This window comes from Euleptes europaea, chromosome 3 (genome assembly GCF_029931775.1).
Source record: "Euleptes europaea isolate rEulEur1 chromosome 3, rEulEur1.hap1, whole genome shotgun sequence".
Taxonomy (NCBI): domain Eukaryota; kingdom Metazoa; phylum Chordata; class Lepidosauria; order Squamata; family Sphaerodactylidae; genus Euleptes; species Euleptes europaea.
The window spans coordinates 37,181,517-37,200,758 of record NC_079314.1 but is presented as its reverse complement, the minus strand read 5'-3'; the positions used below and the strand labels follow the sequence as shown (position 1 = coordinate 37,200,758).

The window sequence follows — 19,242 nt, the reverse complement described above, 5'->3', positions numbered from 1 at the left end:
GTGGAAACCCTCCAGGAGGTCATAGAGTAACTTGACATGTTTCTGGGCAGCTTTTCCATCAGTCACAATGACATAAGTAAAACAAGTGATGGAGGGAAGGGGCAATTGAACCACACTCCATCCCAACCACACCACAGGCCTGGGATCTCCCCTATAAGTCAGAACTGAACCGGGGATGGGGCTACGGCCAGAAACACACCTTTGACACATTGTTGAATTCCACATGATCTGCAGCTGTTGGGTGGAAAGCACCACCCGTGTCTACACACACCAAAGGCACAGGAAGGACTTCCAGTGGGCCTCCCACTCCCACACAGTCATAAAGAAGGAAACAAAGGCTACACATGTCCAATTACGGTTGAATTAAAAGAGGATGCTTGGCTGCTCCAGTTTCCATGGCGACCGCATCCAGATTCCGATCGCCATGGCTCCCAGGAAGGCTCCCCTTAGGGCTCTTCTCCATCGGCAATGGGGCAAGCAACGCCAGTGCCTTGCAAGCCACAATAGCCATCCGGGATTTTGTGTAGGTACTGCTGGTGGTAGTCTTCGGCATAGTAGAAGGTGTCAGCCTGCCGGATCTCAGTGGTGATCGGCCCCAGTTGCTTCTTAGCCAGCTCCTGCCAGAGGATGACAGAATTAGGAAAGCAGGTCAGAGAAGTACGCGGGAGAGATGAAGGGGGGAGTCAACTGCATAGTCTTAAGAAGAGTTACGCCTGTCTCAGTATGTAGAAGCCAATGGACTTAAGACAGATGTAAACCTGCTTGGGATGGCAAGGAAAAACTAAGCTTCAGTCCATGTCAGTGGTGAGCCAGCGTTAGGGTTGCCAACCTCCAGGTACTGCAACAAATATAAACCAGCACTAGACTAAACCTCTCAGCATGTATTGTATATCTTACAATGTGCAAACACTTACAACATACAACCTATAAACATACTATACACATAAGAAAACCTACTCTTACAACAATACAAAATAAAAGAAATAAGTACATACAGATCCTCTGTTTCAATAAACTTGAACAACTAGCATTTTATCAGGGTTGCAAAGGTAACTCGTCAGTTCTTTTGCTGACAAAATAGCAGTCCAACTCCCGAGCAGGGGGAGGGAAGAAATGCGCCTTCTGGAATGTGTCAGCGTTTTCACCACGCTTGTGGCTTCTTCAGTTAAATGACTTCCACTGGCAACTTCACTGTTGTCAGCCTTCCTCAAGTCAAAGGAGCATGCGTGTACGCTTTCGCTGCAAAGAGCTTTCTGAAGCTGGAGATCTCCAGCTATTACAACTGATCTCCAGCCGATAGAGATCAGTTCCCCTGGAGAAAATGGCCGCTTTGGCAATTGGACTCTATGGCATTGAAGTCCCTCCCCAAACCCCGCCCTCCTCAGGCTCCGCCCCAAAAACCTCCCACCGGTTGCAAACCCTAACCAACGTGCTGTTGCAGATTTTATGTTATGACACAGTAGGCCTACGAGTTTGTTGTTTGGCTCTTCTGCAAACTTGCAAACATGCATTTTTCACTGTTCTAGCTAACTTGCAGTTTTCAACTTTGAAGGGATCTGGCAAGGGAGCTTTGGCTCTCAAAAGCTTATACCCCCCCCCCCCCCACACACACACACAAATCTTGTTGGTCTCTAAGGTGCTACTTGGACTCAAATCTAGCTGTTCTACTACAGGCCAACATGGCTACCCTCTGAAACCAGCTTTGAAGGATAACTTATGAATAAATGGCTTTATGCCCAGAATAAATCCCAGAACAAGTGGAATTCAGTTGACCATAATGATTCGTTGGGATGCTCAGAGGAGTTCTACATCCTGGCTTCAGAGGAAACAAATGAGATGGAATAACAAAATCATTTGAAGCTCACGTAATTGTATCTCTATAAGAAAGGCACACTTAAAATCTTATCTGCAAAGGATCGGTAAGAAATGTTAGGAATTGCATTATATCTTGAAGTGCAGGTGAGCTAAAAGATGGGATGACATGTATGCCTTTTATTTATAATCTCGTTTACATATGGTAGTGTTTTCTGTATTTTTGTGATTCTTGTTTATTTAGTCAGTTCAAGAACAACTAGATTGGTTTTAAATCAAGTTCTTAAAAGACAACACTGAGGTTTTTACAAAGACCTGAAATATATAAACTTCTGACCTCTCTTCCATCAGAAGACTGGTACCCGTACTAAGTGATCACTGGAGAAATTCATCATGCTTCACACAACCTACTGATTTAGAAGTTAGTGCATTGCTTCAGAACAGTCAAAGAGACTTTTGGTTTCTAGGCACCTGTTTTAAGTAATGCACCCTCCTAATGAATGGGATGATACCGTGGTTAGAGTGTCAGACCATGCCTGGAAAGACCCAGGTTCAATTCCCTGCTCAGGCATGAAATTCACTGAGTAATCTTAAGCCAGACCCTCTCTTTCAGCCTTCCCTACCTAACAGGATTGTTGTGAGGCAAGATCCATGTATGCCATCTAGTGTTCCATGGAGGAAAAATGGGATAAAAATAGGTTAGACCTCCTAGAATGTTCATCTCCTGTGCCAGCCAGTACTGGAAGTTTGGTTTTAGATAACAGCATTCAGGCACTGAGCCCCGTGGCGCAGAGTGGTAAGCTGCAGTACTGCAGACCAAACTCTGCTCACGACCTGAGTTCAATCCCGACGGAAGTCGGTTTCAGGTAGCTGGCTCAAGGTTGATTCAGCCTTCCATCCTTCCGAGGTCGGTAAAATAAGTACCCAGCTTGCTGGGGGTAAAGGGAAGATGACTGGGGAAGGCACTGGCAAACTACCCCGTAAACAAAGTCTGCCTAGGAATCATCGGGATGTGACATCACCCCATGGGTCAGGAATGACCCGGTGCTTGTACAGGGGACCTTTACCTTTTTATTCAGGCACTACCCCCGTTCTCTACTGAAATGAACTGAAAACATGTATAAATGGAATTAGAGCATATTCTACCCTGTTCATCTCCCCCACTCCTCCCCCCTTGATGTTAACATTAAAACTGTAAGCTCTTCGGGGCAGGGATCTCTTGCATTCTATGAAGCGCTAGGCACCTGGATAGTGATGAATAAATAACAGCCTAAAGTGACAGTCCTTTTCGAAACAAACCTTTTAAAAACAAAGCAAGTTTCAACTCCTTATGACTGTGGAATTAGAACGGAAAACAAGCAGGCAACCAATGAGGGGATTTCAGAAGCAGAGAGGGCTGAGGAGGATCTCCACTGATCGAGTGAGACTGTCAGTTTCCTTGCAAGAATTCCCATTTCTTCCTCAAGCCTCACAAAAGGCTGAGTAAATGATGTGAACAAATATATGGGGCCCTTCCTTCAAAGGCCCTGCAAAGCTTTTCTTTGAAAAGGTCTACACCACAGCCTCGTAGCGCAGAGTGATAAGCTGCAGTACTGCAGTCAAAAGCTCTGCCCACAACCTGAGTTCGATCCTGACGGAAGTCGGGTTCAGGTAGCCAGCTCAAGGTTGACTCAGCCTTCCGTCCTTCTGAGGTCGGTAAAATGAGTACCCAGCTTGTTAGGGGTAAAAGTGTAGACGACAGGGGAAGGCACTGGCAAACCACCCCGTAAACATAGTCCGCCTAGTAAATTTCGGGATGTGACGTCACCCCATGGGTCAGTAATGACCCAGTGCTTGCACATGGGACTACCTTTACCTTTTAACACCACGGCACCTCCAGTTTATTTATTTGCTTCCTTTTGTTGGCTTTTGCCCCTTGTTTTCTGTTGGCCCCTCCTACACAGGCTGATGCAGAGTGCAAATAAGTGCTGGGGGAAGGGGAACCCACATTGAGGCAGCTTGATGGGATTGTGATCTTTTCTTCCTGGTGTGCTAATTTTTGATCCACAGAGAGGTTTTAAAAAAAAAACAAAAAACTGGGGGATTCCAAAAGGGCAGTGGCACAAGAGCATCCTGCCGATTTGGCATCCTACAAACTTATTCTGTTGTATGTGGCCTTTTTGGCACTGGACCATGTTGACTTCAGCTTTTTTTTTTTTTTTAATTGTTTGATTCATGCAGCAATGCACTGGTAACTTTCACTGGATCTAAGATGAGCTTTTATGCAGATGTGAGATTCTGTGCAGATGTGCCCCCCCGGTCCTGTTATTTCAATAGGTACTATACTCGCCTTAGTGTGACTATGTATGAATGCCATTTTCAAGGGAAAGGGTTAGACTTCCATTTCCAATGCAGATATACAGAAACGCTGCTTCATGGCAGTGTTTCAAAACTCAGCTTAGAACAGAACATCTTATTATTTAGGGAGAGAACTTCCACATTTTTAGGAATGGAAAGACAGAACACCAATGTTTAAAACAAATCAATACCTACCTTCATACATTGGCATGTATTATGAAATGAACTCAATTTGTATCTTGTGCAAACAACACCCAGGACCTTTTTTCCAATTACAGACACGGTGCCCAATCCAGAACCAAAACCATGCAATGAGGCAAGCAGAGGACATTTGGTATTTAGGCTTCGCCATTTACCTGGGACACACATCTACTTTTTTCAGGATTTTAAAAGCCAGCCATCTTTCTCTAACTAACCAAACAGGCAGCTTGTGGGAGGAGGGGGCTATCGCTTTTGATCCCAATGTTATACAGAACCGCAAGGAGCTAGGTCTGCAGTGCCTAAAGTGACCACAGGAGGGCTACCAAGATCCCCATTCAGCCCTGCATTGTCATTGGCACTGCTTCCTGACCCTAAAGAATGTCAAGGAAATGAAAGGCGGTCTTCTGGAATCCCAGATGGAAAGAAATATAGAGGAGTGAGCCAGGCCAATTAACACGAGAGAAGTTAATAAAATGATGCACAGTGTGGAGAAAATGGAAAGAGACACACACACACAGAGAACATTTCTCCCTCTCTCGAAACACTTGGACTTGGAGGAGCATAGAATCATAGAGTTGGAAGGGACCACCAGGGTCATCTAGTCCAACCCCCTGCACAATGCAGGAATTTCACAACTACCTCGCCCCCCACATCCCCAGTGACCCATACTCCATGCCCAGAAGATGGCCAAGATACCCTCCCACTCATGATCTGCCTAAGGTCGTAGAATCAGCACTGCTGACAGATGGCCATCTAGCCTCTGGCGAAGTTGACAAGCAGGAGATTCAGGACATACTTTGTCATGTGACATAACATTAAACCGTGGAACTCACTGTCACGTGATATAGTGATGACCACTAGTTGGCTTTCATAGGGAATTAGAAAAATTCACGGAGGACGGTAGGTCAGTTTTTATTTCCTTGTCGGGCCATTCGTTTTCTTGGGTTGGTTTTAACTTAGGTGTAAGCCATCTTGAAGACTTGGGAAAAGGTGGGCTACAAACTATTTAATTCAATTACTGCTCTTAGGATGGTTAGTAACAAGCCACCCTTGAGAGCCCTTGAAAGGCGGAGAATACATATTTAAATTAAATTATTATTGTTCTCGCTAATAATATTTTATTTATTTAAATATTTACATGCCCTGTTTTTCTTCTCAGTGAGGAACCAAAGCATATTACAACATTGTGAAGTAGGTTTGGCTGAGAAACTGGCCCTGGGGCATCCAGGGAACTTCCATGGGAGCATTGGGGAACCTGGGTCTCCCAGACCCTAGTCTGACATGAACACATGAAGCTGCCTTATACCGAATCAGACCCTTAGTCCATCGAAGTCAGTATTGTCTACTCAGACCGGCAGCGGCTCTCCAGGGTCTCAGTTACAGGTCATTCACATCACGTTGACTAGTCCCTTTAACTGGAGATGCCGGGGATTGAACCTGGGACCTTCTGCATGCCAAGCAGATGCTCTGCTGCTGAGCCACAGCCCCTCCCATTATATCATGCTGGGTCCCTCGACTGATTAGAAACAGTACTGAGGCACACACCAAAAGCTGACTCTCCATTGTAGGAGTCGCAGCCAGTTCTTTTCATTTGCTTGCATTACCTTAATCAATGAAGTCATCATTACGTTTCCTTGCGGAAATAGATACACTGAACGATAAACACGTTCCACCATTACTTGTGGCCTTTACCAAGAGAAATGAAGGTAGGAAAAGGACCCAAGTGGTTGGCTTAAAGGAAGGTGGGGAAGGGAGAGAAACGCGCCCAGATTTTCAAACCACGCAATTAACAATGCTGGCCCACTTCTAAAGAACTGCCAGCTCTAGAGGTTTTTCCAGCCAAGAAAACTGGATTGCGCATATGGGGGGTGTGTGTGAAAGAGAAGGCGTGTTTGGGGAAGGGGGGTGAAAGAGAAGGCGTGTGGGTCTCTAGGGCTCAGAACAATGAGGCTTATCGGCAGCAGAGTTAATTCACATGCAGCATGGATAGTGTGTGCAAGAGAGCCGATAAGACAACACAGTTAATTAACTGGAACCCAGCTGGGCCTGGAGTTGGCAGGACAGCCGCAGCAGCAAAAGAGCAGTGAAAGTGTGTGTGTGTGTGTGTTTGCTGGCAATATGTATATAGCCCTGCTCATGTTAAAGTGAATGCATGTATATCCTGCATGCATGCAAGAAAGAGCCAACACACGTTCACTTTGCAAATGAAACCAGGGACTAGCACCTGGGTAAATATGTGGTTTAAATAACACTTCTGCTATACATGAATTGAACGGAACGTAAGAATGACTCAATGCCTGTTTAAACAGAAAAACCAAGGATACACTGTACCCAGAAGCCAATGAATGCACTGTATATACAGACATAGATCTGTTTGTAAGAAACAGCCAACTTGCATTCACTTTGCAATGGAAATCAGGGACCAGTCCCTGGATAACTCAGAGGTTCATATCACACATTCAGCAGTACATGTGATGAATGTAACATGACAATTACTCGATGTACATATTAAAAACAACCAAGTGTACACTGTACACAGAAGCCCTGTTCACCTGTCACAGTGAAGGCATGTACAACCTGCCTGTTCGTGCCTGCATCTATTTATAATAAACAACCAACGTGCATTCACTTTACAAATGAAACCAGGACCGGGATAAATGTGCAGTTTCAATCGCATGTTCAGCTGTACATGCCTCCACTATAAACTGGTAAACACGGCTTCTATGTACTGGGCCACACATCCAAAGGCCCCCCCCCCAAAAAAAAACTCTCCCCACCAGCAGGAAAAGCATGTGCGGGGTTAACAGAAAATGCACTGCAATAAGTTGCAACCCCTCCAGGCCCCAGAGGAAGAGCAATGCCCCACTCAACCATGCTGCCTGCTGCAAGAAAAAATACTTTGATAAGTAAGTCAGTATCACCAGAGTAGAAAGGGTACTATAGGCCATCTGGCGAAGTGGTTCTCTGAACACAGGAAAAAACAGGGAAGAAACAGAATCCAAGCTTTGAACACATGAAGCTGCCTTATACTGAATCAGACCCTGGCTCCATTGAAGTCAGTATTGTCTACTCAGACTGGCAGCGGCTCTCCAGGGTCTCAGACAGAGGTCTTTCACATCACCTACTCGCCTAGTCCCTTTAATTGGAAATGCCGGGGTTGAACCTGGGACCTTCTGCATGCCAAGCAGAGGCTCTACCACTGAACCATGGCCCCTTCCCTGCAAGCTTTGCCTGCAGAGAGTGTCAGTCCTGGCCTCTCCTGTTTAAAATGGATCTCAGGTAGCCAGGCTGGGAAAGACCTCTGTCTGACTGTCCTGTAATGTTGAGAGCTCCATCATTGGTATTTTGACCCTAAAAACAGCCACTGGGAGGTCCAATATGGATCAGCAGCCTAGCCATTGAGGGAGGACTCATTGGGATACAGGCCCACCACTGGGTGAATGGATACCACCTGACTTGCAGGACTCACCCAAGCCTGGCTACTTGCTATGCTTCAACAGCAGCCACTCTATGAAAGCCAGAGTAGTATAGCTTCAGAGCAGGATCTAGGATACCCAGGTGAAAGCTCACTGGGTGATTTGGGGCCAATCACATACTTTCAGCCTAACCTCTGTCACGTGGTTGTTGTGCGGACAAAAAGGAGAGGAGAACAATGTAAGCTGCTTTGGTCCCCACTGTGGAGAAAGGTGCAGTATAAATGAAGTACGGTAAATAAAGAAGGAAATATAGCTGAAGATGGAAGGCTGATAAAAGGTAGGCTGGGGATTTCCCAATTGCTGATTTGATCTTGTTTGTATCGTGTAGTGATTGTGGGTGGGACTTTTTTGTATTTTATATTTTGCAATTTAGGTTTCTGATGTTATTATAAAATGTTTTTTGAGGGGTTAAACTGAAGACCAGGGCGAGAACATTTTAATAGATACAGAAATAAATGGATATACATGGAAAAAGGAGTGACAGCAGGAGAAACAAAGGGATGAAGAAAGCTATTTTAGAATGGCAGCCTCTTCATCAACAAATATCTTTGATTCAAGGAATTCAAAATGGCGGCTGAGCTCCAACCTTCTCATGGCTCTTCTCTATCTGATTTCTGAAGGAAGGCAAATGGGGAGAGTAAGCCACCATTTTGGATTTCCCAAATCTGGAAAACTGAGGGTATGGGCCGTGGCTCAGTGGCAGAGCACTGCTATGCATGCAGAAGATCCCAGGTACGATACCCAGGATCTCCAGTTAAAATTATCAGTAGGAAGTGATGTAAAGGACCTTAACTGAGACCCTGGAGAGCTGCTGCCAGTCAGAGGAGGCAATACTGACACTGGTAGACCACTGGCATGATCCAGTGTGAAATAAAGAGCAGGCGATGGGAGGGGGGAAGATTTTATAGCGGCTTTCATGAACTCTTAATCTGTGTACCACCATATGAACGTAAGAGCATAAGAAAGGCCATGCTGGATCAGACCAAGGCCCATCAAGTCCAGCTGTCTGTTCACACAGTGGCCAACCAGATGCCTCTAGGAAGCCCACAAACGACTGCAGCAGCACCATCCTGCCTGTGTTCCACAGCACCTAACATAATAGGTGCTAACATAATAATCCTTTAATACTGGAGAGAATAGATATGCATCATGAACATCCTCCAAATACCCAGTTTTCAGTTAAAGCCAAGAGAAACACTCTCTCCATCTTTCACAGAAGGTTAACTTTGAACCCAGGGCTTGAACACAAGTCACACCCTAGACTATAACTGTTTTGGCTCTTATTCTAATCTGATGCTCTGGATGTATCCAGAAGAAGCAAACGCTGTTAAGCTATCAAGATGGATCCCAGGTGGTTCTGGCCTGCAAGGAGGCTAAGCTCCCCTTGGAACTATTAATAAATGCCAAGATATTTCTTCTGCTGCAGGCAGGCCAGGGATGAGCTAAGCTCTCCGGAACCTCTCCAGGGAGCCCAGAGCAAGGGCCTAGTACTGAGGCTCTGCGAAAGAACAGAATATATAAATAACAGATTGATCCTAGAGGCAGCATGCTGTCCCCCTGCCCTCTGGGATGAAGGAGATTGAATATGTTCTCCCTGGAGGGAATATCTTTGCATGTCTAATGGGCCAGTGGAAGCAGGCCTGCCAGCGAGGAGCTGTGGGACGTGTCATCCGAGTTCCCAGGACAGAGATGGATTCCGATCTCCGTTATGCCGCAGAGGCAGAGATAACCCCTCAAAGACGACAAAGAGGAGTTACTCCAGATGTGTGTTTGAGGAAGGAGGGCCAACCGAATGCAGACCTTCAACACTTAGGGCATTTTCACACAGACTGAATAATGCACTTTCAATAATGCATTTTCAAGCGTGGTGTAGTGGTTTAGAGCAGTGGTTTGGAGCGGCGGAGTCTGATCTGGAGATCTGGGTTTGATTCCCCACTCCTCCACATGAACGGTGGAGGCTAATCTGGTGAACTGGATTTGTTTCCCCACTCCTACACACGAAGACAGCTGGGTGTCCTTGGGCAAGTCACAGTTCTATTAGACCTCTCTCAGCCCCGCCTGCCTCACAGGGGTTCTGTTGTGGGGAAGGGAAGGTGATTGTAAGCCGGTTTGAGTCTCCCTTAAGTGGTAGAGAAAGTCGGCATATAAAATCCAACTCTTCTTCTTCTGCTACTTTCAATGCACTTTAATGATTGTTGGATTTTGCCATTTCACACAGTAAAATCCAGCAGCAACGTGCATTGAAAGTGGATTGAAAGTGCATTATTTGGCATGTGTGAAAGTGCCCTTAGAAACACAGCAGAGAAACAGAGCCGGTCAACAGACTGGGAAAAGAAAATCCTACAGGGTCACTCAGGACAGAGCTTGCGCAGGAGATTTAATTATTCATCGAGGATACCTGTCATATACAAACTCTCGGATAGGCCATTGATGGTACTCTGCTTCCAGACCGTTTACCCACCAGATAGCCAAGTGCTCTGCAAGCCACAAGGCATCAGGAGTGACGTCAAAGCCGCCTAACAAGAAGAGGAGACAATCTCTGAACCTGCTCGTGCTGAGTAGGGATCCTCTCTGCCGCCAAGTAGCCTCACCTTTAGGGGAGGGGCTGTGGCTCAGTGGTAGAGCATCTGCTTGGCATGCAGAAGGTCCCATGTTCAATCCCTGGTGTCTCCAATTAAAGGGACTAGGTGAGTAGGTGATGTGAAAGACCTCTGCCTGAGACCCTGGAGAGCCGCTGCCGGTCTGAGTAGACAATACTGACTTCGATGTACCAAGGGTCTGATTCAGTATAGGGCAGCGTCATGTGTTCATGTGTGCTCACCTTGCCATCTTGCTACTCAACGCAGCATGCATGCAAAGAGAGGCAAGCATGGGGCCCGTGCTCTCCCCCCACATGCAGTAGCAGCAGGGGAGAAAAGGCAGCTTTATAGGGGCTGGCAATCCAGAGGGTGGGGCTCTGGCAACTCACCTAAGGGTCCCAGCCCAGGGTAATTTGATATGGGCCAATTTCCCCTTGTTCTGCTTTCCTATTTTCCATGGTTTTTCAATCACTCTGCTCTCTGCCTTCCTAGATGTCACATGCAGAATGTCTACAATTAATTTTTGTACTAGGACTTGCGCAGTTCCCATCTGTTTATTCTCGTCTTTTCCTTCCAACACATGGATTTATTTTTATGGATTTATAGTCCGCCCTTTCCTGCCCCGCCCACACCCCCCCCCGCAAAAACATACTGATGCACCCAATCAAAACCTGAAAACCAGAGCATTAAAATGACACAAGCAGATGAGTACCCTCGGACATATCCAGGGTCCTTTTTCCTGTACTCATTACCAGTGCACAGAAGTACTTGCATGCCCAACTAAAGTACATGGAATGGTAATGGAATAAAGTCAATTAAAGGTACAGCAAATGACACATGCACAGCAAATGATTCATGCACAGCAATCTCTAGCTCTCTCTAGCTGACATTACATGCATTGAAGTGATGTGTACAGAGGGGGGAGCAGGCATGAGCATAAGATCACTGGCTCCTGAGCATGGCATCTTATTCAGTACAAAGTATAAGCAGAAAAGCTCTGTTCCAGTGATCAGGAATGCTACTTTTCTAATGTTCCTGATCACATCTCTTTGTATTTACACAGACAATTGTGCTCATAAGCTGACAACTGCACACAGTCAGGGAGTGAGGACGGAGCACCCGGACCTGTTCCCTCTCTACGCACATTGATTGTAACATCTGCAGTTCCTTCTGCAGAGGGCACCTGGGAACCAGTGTGTTGTAGAAGGGAGTCAGGGACCACGCTGGACTAGGATCTAGGAGACCCAGGTTTCAAACTGCCACCTTGGGCCAGTCATTCTCTCAGCCAAACCTTCCTCAAAGGGTTGTTCTGGGGATAAGAAGAAGACTTGGTTTCTATATGCCGACTTTCTCTACCAATCAAGGTAGAATTAAACCAGCTTACAATCGCCTTACCTTCCCCTCCCCACAACAGACACCTTGAGAGCTCTAAGAGAGCTGTGACTAGCCCAAGGTCACCCAGCTGGCTTCATGTGCAGGAGTGGAGAAACCAACCCGGTTCACCAGATTAGCATCTGCCACTCAGATGGAGGAGTGGGGAATCAAACCCGATTCTCCAGATTAAAGTCCACCACTCCAAACCACTACTCTTAACCACTACACCACACTGGCTTTCCAAACTAGGATCTTCGCACACTGTCCTACACTCCTTAGAGAAAGCGTGGGGTAAAGAAGACCCCAGACATCACAGCAGGTGAAAGCTTCATTCATAAGGCATTTGCACTGGCATCTGGAACCCCAAAATTCTCTGGGAAATTGTGATGAGGAAAATTCCTTAAGCCTTCCTGTCGGGAGCATGGACCCAAGCAGGACATCAGGCTAAGCCATGGGCATACGTTGTGACAATCTGCTTTCTCTGAATAGGGAACGCAGGGATTCGTAAGGGCCTTCTTTCCCTCTTCCTGACACAAGGCTTTGTAGTTTTCACTCCTCCTTGGAAAGCCTCTGCCTGAAGGTAGACAAAGGTCATGCTTCTCTGCTGCTGCTCCTGGATCTGTCTGCAGCCTTTGACATAGTAGACCAGACCATCCTATTGAGGCATTTTTGAGGCAGAAGTAGGTATCAGGGGATGTGCCTCGGAATGGTTTAAATCATTCCTTATGAATTGGACTCAAGGGGTTGCAGTTGGAGACCAGCTATCTTCGGTTTGGGAGTTATCTCGTGGAGTTCCCCATGGTGTCATCATATCCCCCGTGTTATTAAGAACATAAGAAAAGCCCTGCTGGATCAGACCAAGGCCCATCAAGTCTAGCAGTCTGTTCACACAGTGCCTCTAGGAAGCCCACAAACAAGACGACTGCAGCAGCACCATCCTGCCTGTGTTACACAGTACCTAATATATTCGGCATGCTCCTCTGATCCAGGAGATAATAGGTATGCATCATGACTAGTATCCATTTTAACTAGTAGCCATGAAATCCCCTGTCCTCCATGAACATGTCCACTACCCTTCTTAAAGCCTTCCAAGTTGGTAGCCATTGCCACATCCTGGGGCAGGGAGCTCCACAATTTAACTATGTGTTGCGTGAAGAAATACTTCCTTTTAGTCAACCTCTATGTAAAGCCTTTAGGAGAAATCCTTTGTAGCTGCGAAACTGAATGTCATCAATATGCGGATGACATCCGGTTTACAACTCTCTCGAAACCCCCAGGTGATCCAGTAGAGATCCTGAGCTGCTGCCTCTGTTGCAGTCCAATGGCTAAAAGCAAATAAATTGAAACGAAACCCAGTCAAGACAGAAGTGATGCTGGTTAGGAAGGCGGATGTCTTACTGGGCAAGGCAGAAAACGGAACATATAATTAATGATAGTCTGTTGAGAATTTGATGACAAATAAAAAGAGGCTAAGTCCCACACCGTCACCACTGATGTCTCCAATAGAAGCATACTATAACGGCACAAAAAGAAAAAGAAATCGTAACATAACATATCAGGAAATGATCAACGTACATGGAAAAATCAAAACGCGGCAGATAATCAAGGAGCAGAATAAAAATATACAACGGATTACATATTGCCTATTGGTGAAAAGGATGCAGAATTTTGTAGAGGAGATCATGATGCCACAGTGGGAGCAGCTGTGGACTAAAATCAATTAAATTTAATTGCAACATCTAAAACTTTTGTCTCGGTCTTTACATGTAGTTATGTCCCCCAAACCCCTTATGTGGTCTGAGCCTTTGAGCTTTTTTAGCATGCCTTCAAAGGAGATGACGAGGTTCTGCATAGTAGGAAGGACAGCAAAATGTAGATCTGTCCTAAAAGTAAATTCAAAACTTCCATGGTAGTATAAAGAGGATTATTTTTTTGCTTTTTCATTTACTGCCATGTGTGCTTGTTGATTGTAAGAACCCATTTTAGTGTTTTTAACCTGTATACATTGTACAGCTATAACAATTTTTTTCAAAAAAGAAAAGACTGGCAAATTGAGAGACCTGACAGAGGAAGAAGAAGAGGAAGCTCTAACAGAGCTGTAACTTGCCCAAGGTCACCCAGCTGGCTTCGTGTGTAGGAGTGGAGAAACAAATCCAGTTCAACTTCACCAGATTAGCCTCCGCCGCTCATGTGGAGGAGTGGGGAATCAAACCCAGTTCTCCAGATCAGAGTCCACCACTCCAAACCACTGCTCTAAACCACTACACCAAGAATAAAGATCATTTATTGGGAAGGATTTATAAACTATTAAATATGACACAGAACCTGAACAAGTTAAGCCTTGTATGGTGAAATGGATGCAGAATTTTGGAGAGGAGATTCACGATGCAACAGTGGGAGGAGCTATGGACTAAATCAATTAAATTTACAGCAAATCAAGCTCTGAGTATAAACTGTTCTTCTGCTGGTATATCACACCAAAGGATATTCAGAAAACGAATGAGGAGTCAAATGGTCATTGTTGGAAATGTAAGGAGACTGATGGGACATTCTATCATACATAGTGGACATGTAAGAAGATTTTTTAAAGTTCTGGACAGAAGTTCACACCGAAATGCAAAAATTTTAAAGGTGAAATTCACAATGGATCCTAAAACTATGCTGTTAGGAATCCCACCATCCACTATCATGAAGCCTAAAGAGGAGCTGGCTAGATACATGATCCCAGCAGCAAGAGTTGTTATTGTAGCAAAGTAGAAGTTAGACGAATGTCCAGACACTGAAGACTGGAAAAATAAATTAGCAGAGTATGCAGTGATGGCAAAGCTGACAAATCAAGTAAACAAAAGATCCAGTGAAGAGTTTCAACAAAAACGGGAACCGTATTTTGTATATGTTAGTCAATTATTACATGAAAATTTCAAAAGCATTATACTATACTTGTGATAGTATTTAATCCTGGCTAGAATGAGTACTCAGGAGCAAAGTATATGTAGAGATAATTTGCTTAGATAAAGATTATATTGGTATCAATATTATATTTAGAATAGAAAATTAAATGGTATGTTCACCCAATCAAAGACTGTTTCGATATTGGATCAGACCAAGGCCCATCAAGTCCAGCAGTCTGTTCACACAGCGGCCAACCAGGTGCCTCTAGGAAGCCCACAAACAAGACAACTGCAGCACCATTGTCCTGCCTGTGTTCCAAAGCACCTAATATAATAGGCATGCTCCTCTGATTCTGGAGAGAATAGGTATACATCATGTCTAGTAACCATTTTGACTAGAAGCCATGAAAAGCCCTCTCCTCAATGAACATGTCCACTCCCCTCTTAAAGCCTTCCAAGTTGGAAGCCATCACCACATCCTGGAGCAGGGAGTTCCACAAGTTAACTATGTGTTGTGTGAAGAAATACTTCCTTTTATCTGTTTTGAATCTCTCACCCTCCAGCTTCAGCAGATGACCCCGCGTTCTAGTATTATGAGAGGGAGAAAAGCTTCTCCCTGTCCACTCTCTCCATACCATGTATAATTTTATAGACCTCTATCATGTCTCCCCTTAATCACCTTATTTCCAAGCTAAACAGTCCTAAGAGTTTTGTAGGGTGATATTATTTCAGCATGCAATGCAGTCAGGCCTTGCTGCCAAAAGGGGGCGCCAAAACTCACTCCACCTCCATGCATGTGTTATGTGCTTCAGCAGAGCCATGGTCCCAGCAACCATTGGGAAGGTCTACAGATAGGTGGCCATAATGCAGCTCTGATGAACATCATGACATTGGGGCGGGGGGGGAGGGGGTGTTGCTACTTCAGATACTTTCTCCCATACATGCCACAATGAAATGTGTTTCTTTTTTGGGGGAGGGCTGGGAATAAATGCATCTCTCCTCATTCCCAGGGCGATGCTTCCCACCAAAACTAAAGCCCCCAGGGGATATCAATGCTTGTAGCTTAGTCTAGGAGCAGCTTGGGGCACTCCCACCCGGGAAGAGCCATGCTGCGTGCCCTCGATTTCACCTCTCCAACAGTCTGCAAAGCCATTTTTTTCTGCAGCCCAGAGCTGCCATTCATGCTGCTTGCCTAGCCCCGCCCCCCCAACGTCCCACGCTCCCTCCCTTCCCCCTCAGCCACACGCTGACGTCTGCCCAGCACGTGCCAGTTTTAACCTGGGCTGCCCTTAATTGTCCCCATGATGGCGGGCGGGGTGGGGGGGAGAGAGACCGCTTATGGCAATGAATCATCTTGAAAGGGGTGGGGAGTTGCTGCACCTGTCTCTGCCAGTGACCTTTGCTCCCGAGCTGCCAATTGCTTTGATGGCAAGTTGCCAAGGAAACCAACAAACCCCCCCCCACACACACACACACATGCGCACATCCCTATTTTCTATTTGAGAATACATGTATGGCCTTGAAGGAGTAATTATCTATCTTCGCTTAGCCTGCCTTTGTTATGGGGCAAGGCTTAGGGGGCAGGCCCTGTTCGCCAGAGAGGAACAAGACGGGATCTCCTTAAATTGCACCCACGTGAGTGAGACAGGCCTGTTCGTATTTCAGTTAAGGCCATGCTACCAAAATTTGGAACGGTGGCATCTTGAATGAGGGATGCATCTGTGCCTTGGGATGAGGTTTTCCTTCCCTAATTAATCCCATAATTAATTGAATTAATTAAGCTTCTGGCGTGCCTTTCGGTGCATATTTCAAAAGCAGCTCACGATGCAAAATGGAAAGGATAATACCATAAGGGCAGGGGAAACGAAGGCGGTGATGTTTTGATGATCTATCAGTGAGATTCGTCCATTTAAAAGGGGGGGGGGATCTGTTGGATTACAAAAGCACCCCTGATTAATCAGGCAGATTTCTAAAATGACACATATAAAACTCCACAAGTACTGTTTTTAAAGAGGTATGTCCATTTGTGCGAGGAAAAACTAGAAGTGGCATGAGATTCATGAACAGACTACTGGCTGTTGCTTTCAAGTGCAGCGAGCACCCACAGGTGGGGTGTTTGGATCAAGGCAGCAGAGCTGAGAAAGAGAATCCAACCCTTTTAACAGCACCATTTCTCTGATCTTGCCTGCTCCCCTTGACAGAGACATACAGGGATCCATAGACCAGTGATCACCAACATGGTGTCTCCAGTGTGTTTCCTGACGCACACAAGGGACCCTACTCCCAAAGTAAAAAGCCAGTTCTGGCTTTCATCCATCTCATTGGAGCTGGAAGTACTTTAGAAGAGTCTGGGAGGCAAGCCTTTGCGTCTACAAGGAACTACAAGGAACTTTGTATCTACAAGGAACTTAGTGTCTACAGAAATCTGCCCCCATCATAGAAGGACACTTGGCTTAGAATCTCCCAACATTTTCTCAGATTAAATTCTGGGGAGAAGTGAGCCATGCATCTCTTTATTATGTGATTTTTTTGGTTTACTCTGCCCTACCATCAAATAACTCGTAATAACATCCATAGTGCCTGCCCCACCTGCTTAGCCTTAACAACAACCTCAGGAGGCTGGTTAGACCAAGAGCGACTGAATATATTGGAGGATGAGTGAGGATCTGAACTCAAGTTTTCGGCCTTTAACGCCTTATAACCATGCTGTAATACGTAGTTTGGGTCTCAGAGTCCATTCAGGCTTCAGGGTATCTGTCCTGGACAGAGCTTGCTGCACTTTGCTATTTTTAAGTAAACTCATAAAATTTAATACCAAGAGTGCCTCAATCTGGGCACAAGAGATGCTGAAATATTTCCTGTATACATTATTCAAATATACACCACGGCTCCGAAGGTGGCATAATTTTCTGCATTTTAACTATATTGCATTATGGGTTCAGCTTTTGCTACCTATGAGGAGGAGCAAGTTAAAAGCACAGAGAACTCAAATCCTCACCGTGGAAGTTTTATTGGACTCTAATTTTCAGCTCCAGAAATTTCATCAGGCATTACTGACACATTTTTGTAGATTCATATGAGCTAGCAACTTTTCCTTTTTTTAAAAAAAGCTGACTTATATAAGAAACTGCAGTCCTGAGCCTTTGCATTTTTCCCCCCTTTGGTTCTATAGAACTGAAAGCTGCACTAGATCACAAAAGTGTCCTCAGTGCTACACATCACCAATGAAGAACAGTCAGAGACTTGAGGGTACAAACATGAAGAATCAGATTTGTTGATTAACTTTTTGAGTAATGTTGAAGAACCAGTCACATGCTCTCTCTCCCCCCCTCCTCACATAAACACACATGAAGCTGCCTTATACTGAATCAGACCCTTGGTCCATCAAAGTCAGTATTGTCAACTCAGACCGGCAGCAGCTCTCCAGGGTCTCAGGCAGAGAAAGGTCTTTCACATCACCTGCTTGCCTAGTCCCTTTAACTGAAGATGGTGGGGATTGAACCTGGGACCTTCTGCATGCCAAGCAGAGGCTCTACCACTGAGCCACAGCCCCTCCCCTTTCTCCCCATCCTTCCCTCCTTGTGTACCTGTTCATATATTGTCTTGGTCCTCAGGGCAAGTTCCAGTTGTTCAGTTCCAAAGACATAGATGGCGGAACGGTACTGCGTGCCAATATCTATGTGCTGCTTCATGCCTGAATAAAGAAAGAATCACAACATTAATGACTGCAGGAAACCGAATGCCCCACGAAGATCTGGGAGGCCCAGTCTCGAATCCCCACTGTACCGTGGAAGATCACTGGGTGACCTCAGGCCCGTCACACACTCTCAGCCCCACCTATCCCTCAGTGAGGTTGCTGTAAAGATAAAACAGAGGAGGGAAAAACGATGTTATAAGCCACTTTGGGTCCCCAGTGGGGAGAAAAATAGGGTATGAATAACTAAATCAGGGGTGGGGGACCTCAGGCCCGGGGGCCATTTAAGGCCCGCAAAATCATTTGGTCTGGCCATGGGTCCTGGCAGATCTCTAGCTCAGAAGGGTCTAAGACTGGTGATCTGCCCCCTCCCGCAAACAGGAATAGCCTCTATTCAAGGTGGCTGTGAGTTTGTTTTGCTGAGAAAAGGAACCTTTTTCCCCCTTGCAGAAGAGTCGTTAGCAATGGAGCTGCTAGGACCGCCCAAGAAACTGTATTTACCCTTTCTCATCCGGGCAGTGGAGAAACGTATTTCCTCTATACTACAAGAGGGCTGGGGGCGACAATGGAGGGGTTAAAGGGGGCAGGGCCAGAATGCAGGGGGGGGGAGAGTTCTTAGCCAGTGTGTCCTCATTTCATCCCTGCAGGCGGAGGTAGCATGAGTTGGCTGTAGAATCTGGCTCCGTCCATGCGGAGCAGGAGCAACTCCAGCATGTGGCTGGACGGCTACACCCAACTGGTGCAACAGACCATCCTGTGCCACCAGGTGGGCGAGTGCACCACCGGTTGGATGCCTGCCTGCTTGCCCACACCGGGGGGGGGGTCATCTAGGGCAGCTGCCTGCTTGGGGCTTGGCCAGCTAATTTTTAAGTTGATAA

General features: G+C 45.9%; 1 protein-coding gene across 1 annotated transcript in view; it reads right to left on the bottom strand.

Annotated features, from left to right (window-relative positions):
* Positions 1–299: 299 nt before the first annotated feature.
* Positions 300–19,242, bottom strand: part of LOC130475505 (mitochondrial peptide methionine sulfoxide reductase-like) — a 65,360-nt gene continuing 46,417 nt past the window's right edge. The window contains exons 5-6 of the mRNA XM_056847291.1: positions 18,258–18,364; positions 300–617 (exon numbers count right to left, since the gene is read on the bottom strand). Coding sequence (XP_056703269.1) covers positions 447–617; positions 18,258–18,364 — 278 coding nt within the window. The 3' untranslated portion in view covers positions 300–446. The remainder of the gene's footprint in view (positions 618–18,257; positions 18,365–19,242) is intronic.